Raw genomic sequence first — 25,680 nt, 5'->3', positions numbered from 1 at the left:
ACTCAGAGCTAGGCTCTGATTGGTGGTGTTTAGGGCAGTGAGGTCTGCAGCCTCACTGCCGGTTATAGCATTCTGTCCTCAGTTCTGCTGCCTGCTTGTGCTATCCAGTTTGGTTCCTGCTACCTTGGATTTGACTACCCGTGTTTTGACCCCTGCTTGTTATTGGACCTGTGACCCTTCTCTTCTGACCTTGACCTTTTGCCTGGAATTCGGATTTTGCTTCTCTGCCTGTGAGTTTGACCCTTCGCTTGCCCTTGGATATTGCATCTGTGCCTTTGACCTTTTGACCTAGGATTCTTCTTATACTTAAGTCCACCAATCACTCCACTCCTGGGAACTCCTTTAAGTCAGTATACGTTACTCGACCCTCGGTCGGCCCGCAGCCCAGTCTGTCCCCACCACTAGGGGTTCCAGCGAACACCTGGCCTTCAGAGTAGTTCCCGAGTTTCACTGTACTGACTTGGGAGTTCCTAACAACAGCATGCCAGGGCAAAATGCAGAGGTCTTCAAAAAGAAGGGTCAACACTGCAAATATTGACTCTTTGCATAAACTAATGTAATTGTCAATAAAAGCCTTTGCCACTTATGAAATGCTTGTAATTTTACTTCAGTATACCATAGCAACATCTGACAGAAAGGTTTAAAAACACTGAACCAGTACACTTTGTGAAAACCAATATTTGTGTCATTCTCAAAACTTTTGGCCATGACCATAGAGGCAATTGTTGCCTCAACCTTTTGACAATAATAATAATAATAATTTCATAGTATTATAAAAAAAAAAATAGTAAAAAAAAAAAAGTAGAGAGACAATATGCTATTTTTAAAAATATTTTTAATTAGCTTCAAAATTATTTTATTGATTCCTGTACTTAGTCCTCCAAAGCCACCATTCTCAGTCTTAATCAGTGTATTTTGATTGAAACCCTTGCTTGCCTTTTGATTCAAGGCTGTCAATTAAAATCATTTGTATCGTCTGTGCAAATATTCATAAAAGAGAAAGAACACTTCCCACCTCATTATTTTTTAGAGTAGAGTCTATTATATAGGCTCTATCGGTGATTAATTAAAAGTTTCAGTCAACCAGAGATTTTACATATCAATTCTCATTTATAGTCGTATTTGTTGTCTACATTTGTTTTGCAGACCCAATCTCCCTATGGAATACAGCTTTATGCTGACCAGCCTGGGGCTGGATTAGCATTATGACAGGGGGACCCCACGCTGTGAGTTTCTCTGCTATTGTGTTACCAAACCGGGTGCTGGTAATAGTAAATTTGGGGCGACCCCACGCTTTTTGGGCCCCTGATTTTGCTACTACCAACCCAAGCTGGTGAGTTAAGCTGGGGACGGGAATGCGTTTTTATTTTAACATTTATTTCCTTTTTTTACTGCATTGCTGGTTTAAGTGTACTGCTTTATGTCAACATTTTTACTGTCAACTTTACAACCAGTCGACATTCAGAACGTCAACCTTCTTTTTGTGTTGACATTATGACTGCTGACCTTATGGTGTCGACATTGTGAACGATGACATGCTCACAATTGGCATTGCATACCCAACCTGCCAGTGCACTATATGCATACTGTATGTTTTAAATTAAAGGAAACCAACTAGTCTGGGCTTGCTGGCCTTATTTCATCAAGTATGTTTACCAAAACCGATAGCCTGGACTAGTGGAGTGCACTATTTTCTGATTATTGATATATATCCCTAATCAATATTTCTGACAGTTTTATAGGGGGTGCTCTCCCAGAACAGTAGCCATATATTGTACAAACAAAAGAAAAGAAAGTTCTGAAATTGGAGGCACTTTCTTATATACCGATACATGGACTCTTCCTCAATTATGATTATTTCTTGTGTGGGAATCTATTAAAAATTAACTTTTATTACAATCTTTTTAAAATGGAAACCATTTGGGTATGGTAATATTATATTGTGTTGCAAAATATAGAATAAAATGAGTGATGATGTACAAGAAATAGTGATATAAATTAAAATATGGGGGAAAGTAAAAAATTATTTATTAGCCCCTAATGATCCTCTATGTTCATAATAAAGCAGTGCCTTTAAACTTATTTATGAAAGTAATCTTATGATGCTATGCTTAATTAACAGTGTCTATGATAGTATGTTATCAATATGAATAATGAACAATATGCTAATAATAGGAATACTCAATGTGTAATGAGATGTTCATTGATGTGAATAAATATCTCAAAATTGTATCTTTCAGTGTCTTATGTTTAAATATTATGAATGACTATTAAATAATTCATGGATTATAATTTTCAAACAGTTCAATTCATATGAACAAATTATTCTATATTAACAATAGCTAATAGCATGATCAGTTTAGAGAGCTAAAAACTATATTTAATTACATTTACAATGCATTTGTAATTGTTCATAGAAAAATTTGAAAAATTCAAAATTTCTTTCATGATATGAAAATCTAAGTTATTTCATATGTGGACCAAACGTTGAACCTCTTAGTTATTTCATATGTGGACCAAGCTAGCCATTACATGTGTCTTTTTAATTCTTAGATGGTTAATATCACCATAAAATTAGCCGTATTAAATTATTATGACATTGGGCACCATATTGATAAATTATTATATCTTTCAGCAGGAGTGGTTATTCCCTGCTCTCCTAATAGACACAAAGTTGAAAAAATGTCACGAGCCGCAGCGGTATCCACAGCCGCCACGGCTCGCTTCCTGTCTTCTCTGAAGTCCCAGCCGTGACCTTGATGACCGGGACGTCACTTCCGCCCAGCACGGACACCCTGCACTGTAGCGCCGCGTCCTGGCAACAGGGGACAGCCGGACGCGTGCGCGAAGTTAGCTAATAGCCTGGGGCTATTAAGGTTCAATTTAATTTACTATTTGGCATCTGTGTGTTTTTCAGAGCTAGGCTCTGATTGGTTGTTGGGAGTATTTTAGGCAGTGAGGTCTGCAGCCTCACTGCCGGTTATAGCTTCCTTTTGTCAGTTTGCTGACCTGCTGTGTTCCCAGTTCTGTCCTGTGGATATTACGATCGGATTGCCTGTGTATGACCCCTTGCCTGGATTTGGACCTTGCCTGTGTTTCTTGTAACCCTGACCTTCCTGCCTGTATCTGGACCTTGCTACCGTGCCTGTGACCCTTGACCTCGGCTTGTGTATTGGATTCCCTGTCTGCTGCCGGCCCTCATCCCTTGCCTGGACTTCACTCCGCTCTCCTGGGTTCTCCCTAGTCGGTACGCACTTCACAACCCTCTGCTAGTCTGCGGCCAAGTCTGTCCCCACCACTAGGGGCTGCAGTGAACACCTGACTGGCAGAGCAGACTCCGGGTTGTGCTGTACCGGCTAGAGGGGTTCCTAACAAAAAGACTCTACTATTTCAATATGGCAGTATGTTGCATTATCATTAATGGCATCCAATTGCTTTAATGTTTAAATTACATTTAGTAACAGTATTCTGTCATAACATCCTTCAGTGGGAAATCTTATTCCTTGTTCTCCTATTAGGTACTGTAAAAAAGCTATATTATTTTACAGATGGCATTGTATTACACAGAAACGGTGTTAATATGTGTTAAAAGTGGTTAATACTGTTTATTTGAATGCAGCCTGTCCCCACCACAGCAAGATTATATGCTCTCTATTGCTCCAGCTTAAGTGAGCAGCTACTAATAATGCTGTTAATTCATTTTATTCAAAAATCATCCTAAGTAGAGGTGTTCACTGACCCCCATGTTTTAAATTTTGGTTTTGGATCTGTATTAACTTTGTGTTTTGGTTTTGGTTGTGACAAAACCACCCTCACATGTTTTGGTTTTGGATCTGTATCCAAAACCAAAATCAAAACACGTGAGGGTGGAAACACGTGAGGGTGGTTTTGAAAAATTGCTAAAATATGCTAAAATCACATAATGTTGCTCTTTTTTTGCTCCTAAATTATCATTAAGCTCAATAATACTAATTTCCAGTCATTTCCAGTCAGTTTTGACCACCTCACAGGTACCAACATTATTTTCATAAATTTTTGGCCAAAGACTGCAGCGAGCTGACCGGATGCTAAGTGACAGAGCAGCGCCACAAACACACGGCAGTGCATAGCACATCTAGGAAACAGTGCCACACAGCAGTGGCAGAAAAGAAATGTGGTGCAAGATGGAATTGTTCGTGGGAATATGTTAAAAGGTTTAACATACTCACACAGAAACAGGATGGGTAGCAGGTACAGTTTAACAAACCAAGCACATCAGCAACAAGGCGTGACACTGAAGTGCTTGGTTTGTTTGGGCCCCCACAAGCAAACCAAAACTTTATTAATATTGGATGGCAGTAGAACGGTAACAATCTTTAATCGTCAATGTTCTTTTTATCAGTTAGGTAACAATAGTCTAGTAACTTACAAGGTGCAGTCCCAAAATGGTAGCATGATGGCAAAGTCCCAATATAGTAACAAGATAGCCAAATTCCAGATATTAGCTCACTGCTGTTCTCAGAAGTTATGATTGCTCTTACCAGAGTATAATCTCTTCAATCCATGTCTCCATACTAGCACTTTGTGGGTTTTTGAAATGAAGCCTCAGCTTCCAGTCTCACCACCAGATCACACCCACTGACACCCCCTTGCTCTGGCATTCACATTTTTAGAGGTACAGAATTAGCCTCCTTCTATATTAGCAATCCAACACTGCTTTACTCCTAAGACCTACTTTTACAATCAAAATGCGTATTTGGATACAAGGATTAAACTTCTTTTACCCTATCAAGATCTCACACTTTGATATAAACTATTCAATTAATAAATATTTAATAGATATGCTGGTATTAATGTTGTGCAATATAATGTTCCTTCTATTCACAGCACAGCACAATATGTGTTTCAGCCCAGTTTGATATTAATTACACCAAGGCAGGGTTAGCTTTTCAATTGCAACATAACTAGCATGATCTCCTATGGTTATGTTTATATTGAAACAATATCCTTATTACACTATAGAATGTTGACCAAGGCCTGGCTAAATAATTGGAAAAATACATAAGGCTGCTACAATTACATTGAAACAATATCCTGATTACACAATAGAATGTTGACCAAGGCCTGCCTGAATAATTGGAATAAGACATAAGGCTCCTACAAACACAGTTTTAGAATATTAACTTAATTTGTAACACGACGCATACCTTACCTGTGGCTGGATTACTTATTGATAATGTGGCTAGATCACTTATAAATAAGTTATTGTGGTAATATATTTAAATTATTACTACAGTGTGCCAAATTATATTGTTGCAAATGTACTTATTTTTGATATTGTGTATTAAAAAGGTACTGTTTTTTTTATATTGTGTGTATTTTGGTATAGGAAATTTATTCTGAGGTTTTGACCCAGCATTCCAGTACCAACGCTTTGCTCCGCTACCTGCAGCTCTGGTTAGTGTGATAGGACAAGGGGAAACTTTCCTGAACTGAAGGCAAAAGGTCAGGAGTACCAGCCCAGGTGTACCAGCAAAGGGGTACACTAGCAGCGACAGTTACCCAGAAGGACACGGTTCTGGATTTCTCTAATGAATCCAATGGTGGCAGCAGCTTAAGTCCCTCCTACTGCAGTTAGAGATTGTATTTGGGAGACCGAAAGGGCAAGGCAAGCCCAACCGGTCCCCAGCAATACAACAGACAGGGTGGCATAGTCGGTCCATCCTATCACACATTACTTATTGTATAAATTAATTTTATTCAATCAATATATATCATTGCAATTTTGCTGATTTTTGCATTGTAAATGTATTCATTTTTGAGGCTATATGCCGTGTAGGGAGAAATATGTTTTTGTAACTTCTGAAGGCAGATAATCCCATGCTAATTAAGTATTTTTATTTGTATAATTTTCGTCTGAATGTACAGCAGGGGTTGTTACCTTTCTTTTCTGTGTAGCTTTTCACCATGAGTCTTATAGAGATAGAAAACTTAACAGCAAGTAATTTAAGAAATCACAGATGGATATGGATTTTGTTATATCCAAAATTAGAGAATATTTTACATCCTGATAATAAAAATCTGATGTAATATCTCAGACTTTGTGGTGCCAGCTAGGAATGGGGCTGAGCTACATCCCATGCCTAACTAGTGGGCCGGTGACTAGACAGTCTTGCTGTGTATTTTATAGCTTTATAGCTACTGTTGCAAGATTGTTAAAGGCTTCATATTTTCCATTCTCCTTACAAAATAAAAGCAGAACAGTGAAGCAACTGAGCTGTGTCCTTTCATATACCTGGTGTCTATATATATATATATATATATATATATGTGTGTATGTGTGTGTGTGTGTGTGTGTGTGTGTGTGCGTCTGTGTGTGTGTGTGTGTGCGCATCTGTGTGTGTGTGTGTTTTGAAATCTGATTTATCTACTGATTGGCTATCTAAACTTGAACATTTGATTAAATCTTTTAAAGCTGATCTTTTGTCTTTTAAAAAAGATAAATATAAGAAAGTTGAAGAAGATTATGAGGATGGATGAGTTTATTTGTGGTTATTTTGTAATAAGATTAGACAACAATGGCCTTGCACTGGGAGATTTAAATGTTCGAAAGGTGTAAGTTCATTTACTGATCTCAAGTCACAGGCATCTTTTAGCGACCCTGATCAATTTGTTGACTTGCAACCAGTTGCTCAAAAGAAATAATCTTTCAAACTTGATACAGTAGATTTTTTAAATTGTTTGTCAAATGTAAATAATGTTCCTACATCATGTATTCTGGTTATGATGGATGTTTCCAGTATACCACATACAGCTGGTATAGACGCTGTGAGTGACATTGTGTCTTCCAGGCCACAGTAGGAGGGTTCCCCCCTTAACTTTTTGATATTATTCATTGGGTTCAAATATGGCTCCACCGTACGCTAATTTATTCATGCATCAGTATATCACCCAGATCCAATGGGGCAGGGACTGATGTGAATGAGATCTCTGTACAGCGCTGCTGAATCAGTGGTGCTATATAAATAAATGGTGATGATGATGATGATGATTTTCAGAATTCAGCGACCACATAGAGATACTTTATGCACACTGATGTGCCGCTATGTTTCATGGGGATTATATCTTTTATTAAACTGTCATGCATTTGTGCGGCTACTCTGTCACTAATTTTAGCCAGCCAGCTAGTTGCAGAGAAAATTGGTGAAAATTTGAACAGTTGTGAAGAGGTCATTAGTAAAAAGACTTTAGAGGGCAAAAAGTATCAAGCTACAATTTGCCTTTTTCACTGATGTTCTTGGGCGAGTTTGAACCCCACCAATGTATGAAATTGTGTCCCTACTTTGGCAATTCTAAGAATACAAGTCGCCATATGTATGAAGAACACTCGTCCAAGATTGCTGTGAAAATTGACAGAATCAACATGCGGCCTTGGATAGGCGAGATTAGGAAACACTTCAACTTTCCACTGCTTTCCACTTCCAATGATAACATAACAGGAGGCTTCATTTTTATCCCATAGATAATGAACATTATAAGCAATAATAATTTTGCAACACTAAACAAGAAATCATGATTACTCTCATAATTAAAACTTGTATTGCGTCTCCTGTTATGTTAGGAATGGCCAAATAGCTCGAACAACATGCTTTACTTTCCTGCTGAATCTCGGGCAAGTTTCTTTTGAATCTCCGGTGAGTTTCACTAAACCGCGGGCCGGATAGGTGATTTAAAATCTACACAAATCGCCAAAGATTGGGTTTTGGAATGTCAAAATCACATGTTAACACATATGGCGACTTTGCACATAAAATCATCAGTGATCTCAAGCGATTTGCAGTGATTTGAAATCAATGGGAAAAAAACTGCGGCTTGATAAATTCACCACTAAACGACTGTGAATGTCTGTTAATGCTTTAAATAATAATGTAGAAGTAATAACAGCTCAGAATGACATATTTTTTGCCTATTTTCACAATTTTCAAATTACATTCAGAACCAAAACCAAAACATTTGAGGATTTCTGGGCAAAACCAGAACCAAACCACGGAGAAGTTTTAAAAACAAAACCAAAATACGGGGTTCCAGGCACATGTATATATATATATATATATATATATATATATATATATATATATATACTGCTGTTCCTAACCTATTGGATAGTTTAGGAACAGCAGCCGCTGAATCTTTTACGTCTAAGCTCATGCAAATAATACAAAAGATGACAATCGGGCACATGATATAAATGCCAATCTCAAAACACATTCCAAATGTCTACCTCTGCGGAACCATAAAGTAATTCACATATACTACACATGCCTATTTATTTTTTATTGAAAGTGTTAGTCTAATCATTTTTACAGTTCATTTTTAAATAGATATATTTACTCAACAACAATATACCATACATTTTATAACATCTACATTCCTTAATCTAATGTGAGTATAACAGTAAGGTGTTTTATTCATCAGTGTTATCAAATAAGAAAAAGTGTAAATTCCATTCCTAACATTCAATTTCCTTAAGAATATATATGAAAAATAACATAGCAATTTAGAGTTTATACCTTAAATAATGGCACTAATAAAAAATATATCATTTTTAAATGATTAAATCAATCATTGCTTTCAAACTGCATTTGCAAAATGTTCAGATTAAAATTGTCTATATATTTTATAAGTGAAACAAAAAAGGTTATTACGCATCTGCTAAATTATTTCAGCTCATATTATGAGTAATAGTTTATTTTTCTCAGCACAAAAGTTTTTTTCTGTTTATTTCAGGTCTCATCAGTATATTGTAGCATTTTGGGAAAAATATACAGCCTAATATTCCAATACATGAAGCTAATATAGCAAAAACCTCTACAATGACCATATTTTTCCCCTTACTGCTCAGATAGGCTGGGATGGCGCAGATCCAAACACTGCAGAACACCAACATGCTGAAGGTGATGTATTTGGCCTCATTAAAAATTTCAGGTAATGTCCTCACCATGAAAGCGAGAAAAAAACTCACAGCTGCCAGAAATCCTATATAACCCAACATGAGATAAAAGGCCAACACAGAACCTTCATTACACTGAATGATGATCTTCCCAGGATATGTGTCCATGTTAAACTCTTGAAACGGAGGAGAAACTGATAACCAAATTGCACCATTCAGGACCTGGACAGATGAGCAGATCAACACTAAAAAATTTGGTAGTTTGACCCCCACCCATTTTCTCCAGTAGCTTCCGGGTCTTGTGGCTTTAAAAGCGATGCAAACCATGATAGTCTTGGCAAGGACAGAAGACACAGTGACAGTAAATATGATGCTGAAGGAGATTTGTCGCAGCATGCAGGTTATATGTACTGGTGGACCAAGGAAAAGAAATACACAAGATAAATTCAACTTTAGAGAGATGAGGAGGATAAAGCTAAGGTTCCGATTATTAGCTCGGACAATTTGATTGTTACAAAAATAAATAAATATTCCAGTTATGAAGAGAGTTATAGCACAAAATAGTACGGCCATGACAGAAAAAACTGAAGCTATTGGATCCGTTTCATATGAAAGAAACTCTTGCACTTTGGCTATGCATTTGTCTTTTGCATCATTAGGCCATTCATTATCGATGCATTTCACACACTGTTCATTATCTAGGGAATATAATGATGCAAAATTTGTTAGTAGCAATGTTGTCCTCATTTTCTTTCCCTTTGTATTTATTCACTGTTTCTCTCCCCCTTTTTTTCTTTTCTATTTTGTCTTTTATTCTCAATTTCTCTATCTTTCTTTCTCAATCATCTCCCCCCTTCTAGATACTTAATATGCTCAGGAAAACTGTCCACTTCATATAACATAGAGTACAACATTTGTTAATTATTGATATATATATATATATATATATATATATATGACACCCAAAAAGTTCTTTAAGCTAACCAGCGCTTAGTAAAAGTGACCACAGTGAATCATATAATGAATTTATACTTAAATGTAATAGGCAGCTCCCCAGTCAATCAACATCTGTCTGCAAGTGTTACACCTAAAAGATAAATACAAAGAGACAGGGGGTGCCACACATAGTGTATTCTCAGTGATAAACAATCTAGAGGTATCTCCAAGATAAGAAAACCCCGTACCAAATGTGTAAAGAAGTTAAGCAAATATGATGATCAGGCTGACCGTACTAGGGATCCACCTCAGGTCTGGAAAACAGGATTCCACGATCATAGACCAAGTGATAGAGGACGATCTTCGGACTCAAATATAGCCACAATAGTGTAATATAGTATAAAAAGAGACCAATCAAGTCTCAAAATACCACAGATTTAATGGCACCACATAAAAAATACAAATGCCCGTACATTAAGCACAATAAAACAAGCTTAACTGTCCGCTGGCACAAACGTGGAGGAAAAGGGTAGCAGCCGGCAACACCTCAGACATCCAGTAATGAGCACAGGGACCAAGAACCTCTCCAACGCGTTTCATCTTGTAGGTAAGACTTTATCAAGGAGTAATGAATCCAACGTGATCACAGGCTCCTAAATACTCGAGTCCTTCTACAGAAAAGCCAATGCAAACACGATCTCGGCATGTAGGCGGTAACCTCCAGCTCCCGATACGTCACACCCGGAACTCCGCTTCCGGTATAGCGATTTTATGTGAGGACAAATTTTATGTTTGAATAACATCAGAAGGGGACATTCCCAACAACTCCAGCTCCCGATACGTCACATCCGGAACTCCGCTTTCGGTATAGCGATTTTATGTGAGGACAGATTTTGTGTTTAGATAACATCAGAAGGGGACATTCCCAACACCGAGCCAGAATATCTGTGATAGGAACTAAGTCCCTATACATCACATCCGGTTCGTCATCAGCAGTGCGTATATTATAAGAGCTAGTTCTTAGTCATTAGCCTTAGTGATACATACAATTTAAAAGCCTTGAGACTATACAACATAAAAATAAAAATAAATACACAAGTAAATAGTACATGAAGACAAAGTATAACGCCTCACTATCTAGTACAGAATCCATCTAACTAATCAGCATTATCACAAAATATACAAAAATTCTATATACATCTTTACATATTCCCAGATCATAAATGGAACAGACATATATATAGTCATTACAATAGGGTATTTAACAGCATATGAGCAACCCCTTAAAGAGACAAACAAATAATCGGTACCCAGCAGATGGGCTAAAGGAGGGACAATGGACTCTATCCAGTACACAAATATATCAGCACTAGAATACCCCATAATAGGGGTTCCATGAAAAATACCTGAAAAGAAAAACCGGCATTAATATACAAATCAATAAATGATTACATCAAAAATGAAGCCATTTCAAATGCTTCATTTAGGCCTCTAGGTGCCAGGGTACCAGGGTCAGCATTCTGACAAGCAGTGAAATGTCTAGATACTGTGGTCTTAAGTTCAAAGGAATTGAACATGTGGTGTTGGGTGCACGAGGTGGAGATCTGGCAAAAAAACTTACCTATAGAGAGATGTATTGGGTGTATAAATTGGACACCCTGGCACCTAGAGGCCTAAATGAAGCATTTGAAATGGCTTCATTTTTGATGTAATCATTTATTGATTTGTATATTAATGCCGGTTTTTCTTTTCAGGTATTTTTCATGGAACCCCTATTATGGGGTATTCTAGTGCTGATATATTTGTGTACTGGATAGAGTCCATTGTCCCTCCTTTAGCCCATCTGCTGGGTACCGATTATTTGTTTGTCTCTTTAAGGGGTTGCTCATATGCTGTTAAATACCCTATTGTAATGACTTTATATATGTCTGTTCCATTTATGATCTGGGAATATGTAAAGATGTATATAGAATTTTTGTACATTTTGTGATAATGCTGATTAGTTAGATGGATTCTGTACTAGATAGTGAGGCGTTATACTTTGTCTTCATGTACTATTTACTTGTGTATTTATTTTTATTTTTATGTTGTATAGTCTCAAGGCTTTTAAATTGTATGTATCACTAAGGCTAATGACTAAGAACTAGCTCTTATAATATACGCACTGCTGATGACGAACCGGATGTGATGTATAGGGACTTAGTTCCTATCACAGATATTCTGGCTCGGTGTTGGGAATGTCCCCTTCTGATGTTATCTAAACACAAAATCTGTCCTCACATAAAATCGCTATACCGAAAGCGGAGTTCCGGATGTGACGTATCGGGAGCTGGAGTTGTTGGGAATGTCCCCTTCTGATGTTATTCAAACATAAAATTTGTCCTCACATAAAATCGCTATACCGGAAGCGGAGTTCCGGGTGTGACGTATCGGGAGCTGGAGGTTACCGCCTACATGCCGAGATCGTGTTTGCATTGGCTTTTCTGTAGAAGGACTCGAGTATTTAGGAGCCTGTGATCACGTTGGATTCATTACTCCTTGATAAAGTCTTACCTACAAGACGAAACGCGTTGGAGAGATTCTTGGTCCCTGTGCTCATTACTGGATGTCTGAGGTGTTGCCGGCTGCTACCCTTTTCCTCCATGTTTGTGCCAGCGGACAGTTAAGCTTGTTTTATTGTGCTTAATGTACGGGCATTTGTATTTTTTATGTGGTGCCATTAAATCTGTGGTATTTTGAGACTTGATTGGTCTCTTTTTATACTATATTACAATATTGTGGCTATATTTGAGTCCGCAGATCGTCCTCTATCACTTGGTCTATGATCGTGGAATCCTGTTTTCCAGACATGAGGTGGATCCCTAGTACGGTCAGCCTGATCATCATATTTGCTTAATTTATTTACACATTTGGTACGGAGTTTTCTTATCTTGGAGATACCTCTAGATTGTTTATCACTGATTATACACTATGTGTGGCGCCCCCTGTCTCTTTGTATATATATATATATATATAGTGATAAGTACAACAAACATATGATGCTTACATGGATTTGCTGAACCACTTTGATGCACTTTATTCAAGGATGTCAAGAATGTATGGTCAGCAAGAGGTAAAGTTCCAGCAATCAAATAAGAGTATTTACAGTTTCCTGCAACCCAACTTCTGGCTAATTACTCAGTCACCTCAGTAGTGATTGGCCAACTAGTTCAGCATTGGTCTCCCCACCCACAACACAAAACCAGCTATTATGCTTCCTCCCCAGCACTTACTAACTAAGCCAGTAATTAATCAAACCAAATGTGCTCTGCGTGCAGAGAGGTGTGAAGGATTAATCCTGTCTGCAGTGTTTGCCTGGAGACTCTCAGAACAACTATCATTCTCTTTTTTAAAAGTGTGTGGCAAACTGCGCTTTTTGCCATATACCCCTTCCCTTAGCTTCACAAACCTAGGTGACTCAAATATTCAGAGGAACACATATTTTAAGGAGAGCGCATCCATATTTTTATGCAGAACTCCTGGGCAATGCTCAACAATAAAGTAGAAAGGCTGCAATGCCAAGAATCGGGTCACACTGACATTGACCTCTTTGTTCATTTGCATCCACTTTAATGGTGCACGGTTCCCTCCCCAAAAAGTAATACCGGAGGGCTTCCACGGCTCATTTGCTGGCGAGGCACTCTTGTTCTACAATGGCATACTTTTTCTCCGTAGATAGAAGCTTGTGAATGATATAAAGGATAGGGTTCTCCTCCCCATCCACCTTTTGTGAAAGTTCTGTGTCCTGACCTACTGCTGATACATCAGTGTGCAAACAAAATTTCTTACTAAAATTGGGAGTTTGTGGCACTGTACATAGAGCCTTTCTTAGGTTCTCCCAGGCAGCTCATGAAACTCAAACTAGACTGGCTTGTCTGGACAGGCTTTTTTTAACAAGTTCTGTAAGTGGATTAGCCCAAGTAGCAAAGTTTTCCATGATCCCACAGTATTATCATACCAAGCCAAGAAATGTCCTCAGTTCGGTCTCCACTTTCAAATGACCCCACAAAGATGTGTACCTGCATTATCACCAGTTAACAACATTGTTCTGTTAAACAACCGCAGCTCTAAACAATAAATCCCCCTTAACAATAAAATAAGATACTAATTCTGTTGGCCTGATAGCTTTAACTATGCAATTAACCCCAATAACTTATTTAAATGCATTTTCTAGGGTACCATCATTAAGCTGATCCCCAGAAAATTCTTGGAATTCCAATAAGTCTTGGAATCAGGGCAAGCTGAGCTGGGTCATAGGGCCACCTTAATTTTTTTTCCTTTAAAACAGACTGCTGAGTTGAGTCTTGCCCCTCAGGCAATAAATTTAACAACCCTCCCGTGCTTGGAATTGGGGACCTCAGCCTCATCCAGTGGCACCAAATTTTGCATGACAATGTCACTGGCCAATGAAAACATTGCCTTTCCTCTCATTGTGCAAGACTTGGCATTATGTCATTTGTACACTTGGTATAAATATGGATCATATGCTGTCGATGAGGAGCAGACCAGATCATGATCTGTGCTTGGCTCTGCGTATGGAGTAAAAATATGAAAGTTAAGTTAATTTAGCAGCAACTGGGCCCTAGGTATCAACGCGATAATTTATTATATGAATTTAAAACAAGGTGTAATATTAAAGAACCTCATATTTATTTCTTTAGATAGTCATGAAATGTGATTCAGAACATTTGAAAATCAGTTTGATAATTTATTTTCAAATTAATAAAGGTCAGATGACCGTTCACATTCATGAAAGTAACCAAACCCGAAACAAAGTGTGTCTTTGGAAGAAGTCTTTTTTGGACAAGAGTGGGATCTCTATGGAAAAATCATAACATCTATACAAGGAGGGGGGGGTGCAAAACTGGATACCCAAGTGTAAAAGGGGAGGTGACTGTATAAAATAAGAGAAAAGATAAAAAATGTATTTGACTGGGAAGAAAAATCAAATGCAAATGTGAAAAAAAACCTATCGCACAAAGTGCTTAGTGGAGGTTATTGGATTAACTGGAAGTGATCTGGTGTAATTTTGCAATATTTAAATTCAAAGCAATCAGTCACTTGATTCTTTAAACAATTTTGTGAGGAGTTTCAAAATGTTGATTTGACACACTTATTCCTTAAGATATAAAGATGAGTTGTAGAAAGATATTGATTCCCCACTACAGTATTGTTCTTTCTGTGTACACCTGATTTGCAGGCTCTAAAAATACAAATGAAACAAGGACAAAAATAGTCCTTAATAATGCACTCCTCTTGTGCAAACAGGGAATGATCTATTGTCATACCATCTTTCTGCATGTGAGTACCTTATAATATTGACTAGAATATATTAGAGACCTTTAAAATATCTAACAAGTGGGCATAATGGTGGCATAGTGGTAAACACTTCTGCCCGGGATCATGAGTTAATTTCCGGACCATGGCCGTATCTGTCTGAGGTTTGCTTGTTCTCCCCATGTTTGTGCGGGTTTCCTCCAGGTTCTCCGGTTCTCCCATACTTCAAAAACATACTAATAGGTTAATTGGCTGCTATTACATTATCTTAGTCTCTCCCAGTCTGTGTGTATATTAGGGAATTTAGACTGTAAGCTCCAATGGGGCAGGGACCGATGTGAGCAGGGCCGGATTAACCCTAGGGCTAACTGGGCTACAGCCCAGGGGCCTCGGGTATCCAAGGGGCCCTTGAAAGTGCTCAGCAGCAGTATTGATCGGTCGGGGGCGACCCCGGCGCGATCAATGCTGCTGAGCACTTTCACTGCGGTCCTTCCCCGGCACGCTGTAGTCTCCTTACTGAGGAGATCTCGTGAGTCTCACTCTCACGAGATCTCCTCAGTAAAGAGCATAGAGCGTGCCGTGGAAGGACTGCAATGCCAGGAGAAGAAGGTAAGTGCCTTAGGGGCGGCTCGGCTCACCAGCGGGGGGTGCTTGCATCATGGGGGGGGCCCTCAGGAGGGAAAGGAGTTCCCCTTAGCCCAGGGGCCTCCATTCTCTTATTCCAGCCCTGGATGTGAGTTCTCTATACAGCGCTGCGGAATTAGTGGTGCTATATAAATAGCTGATGATGTTGATGTTGCTGAATGCTGATCCATGCTTAAAGGTTGCAGTGAATTAATTATTCTCTGACTTCCACATCAAAATTGTAAAATATTGTATATATACCAGACTTACTGGATATTTCTCCTTCTGAACATGGCACACAGTCATAGCAACATGCATGAGATCCTCCTCTTGGGGCTTTTCTGAATCCATCGAGACACTTTTCAGAGCATTGACCTCGTGGCATCTATTAAAAGAAAAGATTAGAGAGGTATAACTGAGCTAACAGCTTTAGAATACTATAACCAATATGTAGGGATATTGAGAAGCAGGAAGATATTGGATTGCTGATTTTTTATGGAGCATTTGTTTAGCCAATGTTAAGACAAAACAACTAAAAAAAATAGATGAGAATTGTTCATAACTTTGTCCATTGGTACTTTAGGCACCTAAAATTAAGAAGATTTCCATTAGACCCAACATGGGTGTAATTGTTATGCTGGACTGTGTATTTTTCTTGATATTAAGTTTTTACATTTTACCAATTTTGAAATATTTAAACTAGAAATCCCACATATGTGTTTAAGCGTCATTTTCCTTTGTTTTCCTTCTACAAAACATTATCTCCATTTCAAAATATCTGTTTGGCAAACAAAAGTGACTGCCAGATACAGACACAACCAGTCTGTACACAGACCTATGTCACACATCTCTCAGCATGTCATGTGATGGTTGTGAGGAGATGTAGATAGAGCTCAGAGGAGCATTCTTAATCCTCTCTGATCATTAGGTCATGTGTCATGTGACTATGGATGCAATTGCAGAATTAGAATTAAAAAAAAAAAGGAAAAACCGTAAATATCAATATTTTTATAGCCTGCCACAGTGATTTTTGTTAAAAACACTCTTTTTTCATGAGATTTCTGCTGTGTGTGGAGAGAAGGATAAATTTAAAGACTATAAAAGCAGCCTGCACTCTGAACACTGCCAGTGGGAGGAGAGGTGGAGATAGACAGTTCTGTGGTTTAAGTCCCCTATTCACTCATAGTCAAAATAGACTAAATAAAAACACCAAAATCTTAATGAGGAGGCCCCTCCAAACAACAAAAAAAGAAAGGGCTCTTTTCGGACACTCTGACCCGAAGAAGCTAAGCTATTATCCATAATAACCAATGGCAGTAAAATTACTTCTGTTGGGTAGCCTAAGCATTAGAAGTTGGGGTATAATAATTAGTTCAGTAGCTCCCCTCTGCTTCTTCAGGGGCTTCGCTAAAGATGTTGGAAGGTAATAAAAATTACATTTGCGTAATTTCGCTCCATATTACCTCCATGTATAAAGCTAAATGAGTCAAAACACCCCAGCTAAGTACACTGTAGGCATATGTTTTAAATTAACCATATGACCAACCAGTATGTGCTTGCTGGCCTTATTTCATCGAGAGCTATCACATAGAATCTCAATTTATCAAGAAACCAAATCCAGACTACCTCTAGGGGCTCTGATGCCTTTAGTAGGTAGGGTAATTAATGAGGCCCCAAATAGTGTAAGTGACTCAAGTTACAATATTGGATACCTTAATTATAGCAGCCAATTAGTTAGTCTTTGTAGGGCAGGTTATTTTTTTTCGCAGTTTTTTTCGCACAGAGAGAACCAATAGGTTACATTGCACCAAATGTAATAGACATTGAAAAACATATCTTCTCAGCTCTACATCCTCTATGGAATTGATTTTTGCTAGCATAACAAATTAAAAGTCACAGAAGTGCATAATATATATGTTGGTTTCCATCTTTGTGGAGGCCTGAAACATGTGGTATCCCCCTGACAAGTCTTGGAGTTCTTCTTAAACATCATGGTCATAATGATTGCTAAACAGTCATTTCCCATACTACTACCTCACAAATCAACTGATTGATGTCTCCTATGCTTATCCCAACCTTAAATGAAAGGTGTAATCTCTCACTCTACACTGGTGTCTTTCCATCATTATTTAAGGAAGCAAATCTGAAAACAACTATTTCTGATCTTGTCATAGGCTTGTCTACACTTCCATTAACCTGCTCTATATACTCACACATACTATTAGACCCTCTTCAGTCAACCTTTTGTTCCCAACACAGCACAAAGACTGTCTTCTCTGCTTCATCAGTTCCTAAACTGGGTATATGTATTTTAGCAAATAGAATAATTACACTAACATTACTAACAAAGTCATCAATAAACCTGTACCAACATAGTTATTCATAGTTGATGAGGTTGAAAAAAAGCCATCTGGTTCATCAAGTTCAACCTATTTTGGATCTCCTGCAATTCCTCCTATATTTGAAATTGATCCAGATTAAACAACTGCCAATCTGTTTCAATCGGGAAAAATTCCGCCTGACCCAATATTGAAGTCCTATTTTTACCCTACATCCACTACTATCCTTCATTTTAATTATAGGTCGTATCCCTGGATACACTTTTCTGCTAAAAAATTGTCTAACCCTTTTCTTAAACATATCTATTGAATCTACCAAATACATACATACATTTCTCCTATGGCTCAAATATTTCCCATTTCAAAATCACGTCTCTGCCAAAGATCTGCATCTTGCATACACTATTGTTCACTGCTCCCATTTACTGTACATTTTTTAGGCTGCATCAATCCTGCAAGAGTTATTAAAAAAGCATTTTGGTACTATAGTATATATATTGCTAGAAATAGTTCAATGAAAATTCTGAAGATAAAACTAATTTCCATTTTAAATATTCGTCTCAGTGTAAGTTGGTAGCTTACCCTTCCAACTCTCCAATGTATTTCCCATGGTTTAATGTATAGCTGCTTATCATCTGGAGCTGATCCATTAAATGAGCCTATAACTCTATCATAAACAATAAGTGCTTCTCCTTCTTCAGTTGTTACCCGATTTATGATGTTTAAAGTAGAAGAATATTCTCCTTTTTCCATAGGGAAAATTTGTTGTCCATATTTATCTTTACAATGAAAATTTCTTATGTAAGTGTGAAGCTTTTCAAGAAGAAAAGAGAAATAGAAAGTGAGACAAAGTGAGAATACATTAGAGAAAACACATATTTGTGACTACAACTAGTACAGAAGATTTTGCAGTTGAAAGGAATACAATACACAGCAATGATAGAGGTAAGCATTCTATAGACAATATATACCGTATTTCCCCATGTATAAGACGCGCCTTTCCCCACAAAATTTTGGGTCTAATAACTGGGTGCGTCTTATACAGGGGTAGTACCACTTACCCTGTCAGATGACTCCTCTGTCCGGTAAAGTCTTCTCTCTGTCTGATCCTGATGCTGGAAACCCGATTAAGGTCCTCCCTGCGATGTCCGGAAGTTCTTTCAGGACCTTGAGGTCCTGAAAGGATTGTCAAGGGCCTTTAAAGGACATCCGGACATCGCAGAGAGGACCTTAATCGGGTTTCCAGCATCAGGATCAGACGGACAGAAGAAAGAAGACTTTACAGGACAGAGGAATCATCTGACAGGGTAAGTCAGAAATCACTATAGCGTTGTCTCTCCTCTGTATAAGCTGCACAAATACTCTGTGAAAAAATTAAGGATAATGTTTATCCTCAATTTTTTCACATGATTTATATAGGTGCGTCTTATACAGAGGAGCGTCCTATACATGGGGAAATACGGTACATATTTGCATATAGATTAGACTCCAGTTCTGATTCATCAAAACTGAATTTTTGGGGTAAATCATATCTCAATAGAACCTGGGTCTATTTTGTTCTGATTTTAAATGTTAAAAAAAATATGTTTAACAGTTTAATTTTGATAATAGAAAACCGACATTGACAAATTGCATGCAACTACATTAATTATACATGATAGTGTGCAAGTGAATTTTATAAATATACAGTCATGGCCAAATTTTATTTTGATAAAGTCTTCTGCCTCATATTTTATGATGGTAATTTGCATATACTCCAGAATGTCATGAAGAGTGAACAGATGAATTGCAATTAATTTCAAAGTCCCTCTTTGCCATGACAATGAACTTTATCTCAAAAACAACATTTCCACTGCATTTCAGCCCTGCCACAGAAGGACCAGCTGATATCAGGTCAGTGATTCTCTCGTTAACACAGGTGAGAGTGTTGAGAAGGACAAGGCTGGAGATCACTCTGTCATTCTGATTGAGTTATAATAACAGACTGTAAGATTTAAAAGGAGGGTGGTGCTTGAAATCCTTGTTCTTCCTCTGTTAACCATGGTTACCTACAAGGAAACACATGCAGTCATCATTGCTTTGCACAAAAAGGGCTTCACAGGCAAGGATATTGCTGCTAGTAAGATTGCACCTAAATCAACCATTTATCGGATCATCAAGAACTTCAAGGAGAGAGGTTCAATAATTGTGAAGAAGGCTGCAGGGCGCCCAAGAATGTCTAGCAAGCGTCAGAACTGTCTCCTAAAATTGTTTTAGCTGCAGGAATGGGTCACCACCAGTACAGAGCTTGCTCAGGAATGGCTTTAGGCAGGTGTTAGTGTATCTGCATGAACAGTGAGGCGAAGACTTTTGGAGGTTGGCCTGGTATCAAGAAGACCAGAAATGAAGCCACTTCTCTCAAGGAAAAACATCAGGGACAGACTGATAATCTGCAAAAGGTATAGGGAATGGACTGCTGAGGAGTGGGGTGAAGTCATTTTCTTTGATGAATCCCCTTTCAGATTGTTTGGGGCATCCGGAAAAACGCTTGTCCGGAGAAGAAAAGGTGAGCGCTACCATCAGTCCTGTGTCATGCCAACAGTAAAGCATCCTGTGACCATTCATGTATGTGGTTGCTTCTCAGCCAAGGGAGTGGACTCACTTACAATTTTGCCTAAGAACACAGCCATGAATAAAGAATGGTACCAAAACGTTCTCCAAGAGCAACTTCTCCATCAAAAAACAATTTGTTAACAAACAATGCCTTTTCCAGCATGATGGAGCACCTTGCCATAAGACAAAAGGAATAACTAAGCGGCTTGGGGATCAAAACATCAAAATTTTGGGTTCATGACTAGGAAACGCCCCAGACCTTAATCCCATTGAGAACTTGTCGTCAATCCTCAAGAGGCGGGTGGAGAAACAAAAACCCACAAATTCTGACAAACTCCAAGAATTAATTAGACAAGAATGGGTGGCCATTAGTCAGTATGTGACTTAGAAGTTGATTTACAGCATGCCAAGGTGAATTGCAGAGGTCTTCAAAAAGAAGGGTCAACACTGCAAATATTGACTATTTGCATAAACTTAACGTAATTGTCAATAAAAGCCTTTGACACTTATGAAATGCTTGTAATTTTACTTCAGTATACCATAGCAACATCTGACAAAAAGGTCTAAGAACACTGAGGCATCAGACTTTGTGAAAAAATAATATTTGTGTCATTCTCAAAACTTTTGTCCATGACTATAATGTTTCTCGCGTAGAGAATAAAAAAGCGTTGAAAAATGAAGTTGAAAAATGAAAATGAGTTGAAAAATGAAATGGCAAGGGGAGGATATTAATTAATTATTTTAGAGGTACACAGTGGGATTTATTGAAGCAACACACGGGTCAGTGTCAGTTTGGGAGATACCCGGTGACTGGAGAAGAACACAATGATATTGGTGCACAGTATAAAATCAGATATGCCAACAGTAGTAACTGCAGATTATTCAAGAGTACAAGTAACAGAATAGTTTGAGCGTCAATGGTGGCATTTGCAGATTAAGCTGTGGTTGTTGCAGATTATGCAGAAGTCCATGTAATAGATTACCCAGAGTTCAAATGGTGGTAATTACAGATAATGCAAAAAGTAAACATAACAGAATAGCCAGAACGCAGGTTGTGGAAACTGCAAATTACTCATGTACATGTAGAAAGTCAGGAAACAAGCAAAGATACCAGAGCAAGAAACTTACAGGATCTTTGAAGAGGCAAATGTTGCTGATAGGCAGAGACTACATACTTACCATTAAAATATAATGATCTGTCATGAATTGTAAGCAGATATTGGGATATAAAGACCTGCATCAGGTCCTAAAAAGTAAGCTAGGAAAGAAAGATTAACTTCTCACATTTTGGATTTAATTCCACAAAAGCAAAACCTTTGATGGTAATGAGGTTCTGCATCAGGGTTCTACAAGAGTCATGACAATGTGTAAGTGGTCTCGCTCTGTAAATATTGTTGATTTTCTGTGCAATCAAGCAGTGGCAATGTCAGTTTTATGAGGGGCACATAGTACATTCAATGCTGGCAACCAAGGAGTGCAGTCCACCTACCGATTTTATACACCTTGCAAATTGGATCGTGATGCCTCCACACAATGGCCCTTACTTGGGTCTCATTGTGCAGTTCCGGATTTTGGATCCTGTTTTTGTTACTGCTATCTACAACTGTTTGGTATTAGACACAATTTACTGGAATTTTTTCAAACCCCAACTAAGACTTATTATAGTGTTTATCATTAATTTCATATTACTGTGCATTGTATGATGAATAGGCTCCTCACAAAAATATGAGATTTAATAGAGTCAGCCTTAAAATAAGAATGCTGTGCATTTGCCATTTTTCCATGGTCCAACCAATTTAATTTACATTTGACAAGTAGTGAATTCATAAGAATAAAATGTAACATCCAGTAATCTGATTACACAAAATGCATTGGAATTATGAATAAAATAATTAGTAGATTGTGGTCATTTGGCACTGGTATTGGTTAACTCCAACTAAACTAATAATGGTTGTGGTGTAGTTAATCTGAGAGTCTGAGTCATTAAGTAGAGCGAAGCATAAAAGAGGAGAATCTTTGCACCTGGGCAAAACCATGTTGCATTGGAGGGAGGTAAATTTAAAATATGGGAACAGATTTATAGTTGGAGAAGCACATTTCCTGGATCAACTTTAAATTTAAGTGTAAAAATAAAGCTATCAAGTATTTGTGTGCTACATGAATAAACAACCATTATTTAACCAATATGCAAAATAATAAACTAATTTGCACCACTTGCATTATAACATGGTTTGTCTCGTAGAACATTTACTCTCTTTCTTGCCTTACTTTCCGTAATGATTTAGGCCTAAGTCAATAAAGAGCGCAAAGAAAAAAAAAAGGGGTACGTTTGTTACAATGTAAGCGGTACAAATTAGTTTATATATATATATATATATATATATATATATATATATATATATATATATACATATATATATTGTGTACTTATACTACTGATGAGCACAGATCTCTCAAGCTGCCACAAACTGTTTAACATCTGTGCAGTGAGTTGGACACCAATAATTCCTGGAAATGAGTTTGATAGTCTTGAGAACGCCAGTATGACCAGCAAAATGAGAAGTATGGAAGTATGGTGTAGAGATGCTCACTGACCCCCGTGTTTTGGTTTTGGTTTTGGTTTTGTTTAGCCATTTCTTACAAAATTCAATTTTTTTGGGCTAAAATCACATAATTTAGGTATTATTTTGTACCTACATTATTATTAACCTCACTGACACTAAATTCCAGTGATTTCCATCCTATTTTTACCATCTCACAGGTCACAATATGCTTTTCATACACTTTCAGCCAAATACTGCAGCAATCTGGTTGGATGGTAAGCGATAGAGCAATTACTCAAACACACGGTAGTTCCTAGCACATCTAGGAAACATTGCAATGAGCGCTTCACCCGTTTCTTGAATAAGTGAGGTAATTCTACAGCTAATATATGGCAACGATCGATCGCTCCACCTGTTTTTTTGGATAAGTGAGTTAATTCTACAGCTAATATATGGCAACGAACGCTGACCCCAATGGGATGCGTGCTTTTATCAGACACACACCAATCCAGGGTGCCAGACAATGCACTATAAAGAGTTATTGAAATTCACAGTAAAAAGCCAGTTCATCAGTGAGCTTTGAATCAGCCCTAATGAACTGCTTTAAGGACACTATTTGGCTTGCTAGGAATCGGCTCATCTTGAAAATGAAGAAGATCACCATCCAGGACTGTCACAGGCTGATCTACAGCCTACTAAAAGACTATAACTCCATTGACAGTCCTGTGGAAGAGGAAGATTATTAATTTTCTGTCTCCCTCTTCTCCTTCTCCCCCTATGTGTCTGTTTATTCAAGACCCTACACTTATAAGTGCAAATTAATTAAGAAAAAAAGCCTGCCAAGACTTGTAGATAAATAAAAAAGACCAAAGAACCTTTTCTCTTTGTGTGTGTATTACACCCTACACGTATTAGTGCAAATTAAGAAGTTATTACAGTTTAATCCCTGCTAGGCCCTCCATAAACAAGCTATCAATGCCCTAAAGGCATGTTAGACCAACAATGCTGTGAAGTGAATTCTACACAGTCAATATGATGTCGTCATCATCTACAGCATCATCCCCACCATCATCAGTGTGTACATCATGATCACAGACTATTAATTCATCTCCACTGGAATCCGCCATCAGAGACTATTAATTCATCTCCGCTGGAATCCACCATTAGAGAAGTGTCAGTACTTGGAAGTATTTGCCGGTAAAGGCATTCCTCGTGGAAGATGTAGTTCATTTTGATGAACATCATCTTTTCCACATTTTTAGGTAGTAACCCCCTACGTCCATCACTGACAAGGTTTCCGGCTGTGCTGAATACTCTTTCTGAGTACACACTGGAGGGTGGGCAGCTTAGGTATTGCAAAGCAAGTTTGTACATGGGTTTAGAAATGGCTTGTTTTTCCTCCCAGTATGGAAAGGGACTGTCTGACATTTCCATGTCAATTAACTCTTGAAAATAATCCTCCACCATCCTTTGCATGTTATTAGTAGGATTAGATGGAGTTATGGCCAAGGTCACACATTTTTTGGCAAACTCTTTCAAACCAGCCCAGATGTCAAACTGTTGTGGTCTGTCACCTGCGTCATCCCTGCTTCTCTTTGGAAACTGCAATTTCTTACGAGCAGCAGCTACCTGAGAAACTGAAGGAGGAGACGCCGGGAGGTACGGAGTCTAACACACCCCTGGTCTTCACCAGGGACCCCCGCAAAGTGGTATGATCTTGGCTGCATGGAAGGTGCAGGTCGCGGATCTCCAAGTCAGTTACCAACGCAGTGAAGAAGACAGGAATAGTCGGCCGATCCGGGTCAAACCGCACAGTAGCGCAGTACACAGAGAGAACCAGAAGAAGCGTCAGGAAGAAGCAGAGTGTCAATGCCAAACAGAATGTGCAGCACCAAATTGGAATCCAGGAGAATAAGCCAAAGAACAAGCCAGGAGTCAGCAGCACACAAAGGAGTAAATAACTGGTAGTACTGGAGCTGGAGTGAACCAATGCTCTGGCAGCCTAGTGGTGCCAGAGTGCTTCCTAAATAGCAAGGGGTGAGGGATGAATCGGCGATCAGGCTCAGAAGACCACCAACAGGAAGCCTAGCAACGGGACGCGATCATCCCTACACATGCGCGCACAGCGAGGCCCTGAAATCCAAAAGTGTATTCCGTAAACCTGTGACCTTTTTCCAAATTTATTTATTTTATTTTGTTTATTTCATAATTAGAGTGGTAAGTTAACAGAGTGATAAGTAACATAAGAGATTTATTGTGCAATGGAATGAATCAACATTATGCAGTTTATAACTCTGTGCATTCCTTCAAGCTCAATTTATTTAACACATTATCATAATATTTGGAGTAGCACTATTACAAGTCTCAATAACTTGAGATATGGAATCCATACACATATCAT

General features: G+C 38.2%; 1 protein-coding gene across 1 annotated transcript in view; it reads right to left on the bottom strand.

Moving 5' to 3' along the window:
• Positions 1 to 8,734: 8,734 nt before the first annotated feature.
• LOC142152191 (vomeronasal type-2 receptor 26-like) overlaps positions 8,735 to 25,680 on the bottom strand; it is a 42,050-nt gene continuing 25,104 nt past the window's right edge. The window contains exons 3-5 of the mRNA XM_075211053.1: positions 18,727 to 18,957; positions 16,067 to 16,190; positions 8,735 to 9,627 (exon numbers count right to left, since the gene is read on the bottom strand). Of these exons, the coding sequence (XP_075067154.1) occupies positions 8,735 to 9,627; positions 16,067 to 16,190; positions 18,727 to 18,957 (1,248 nt within the window). The remainder of the gene's footprint in view (positions 9,628 to 16,066; positions 16,191 to 18,726; positions 18,958 to 25,680) is intronic.

Source organism: Mixophyes fleayi, chromosome 1 (assembly GCF_038048845.1).
Source record: "Mixophyes fleayi isolate aMixFle1 chromosome 1, aMixFle1.hap1, whole genome shotgun sequence".
NCBI lineage: Eukaryota > Metazoa > Chordata > Amphibia > Anura > Limnodynastidae > Mixophyes > Mixophyes fleayi.
The sequence above is the reverse complement of the archived record's forward strand: the minus strand, read 5'-3'. Positions and strand labels throughout refer to the sequence as shown.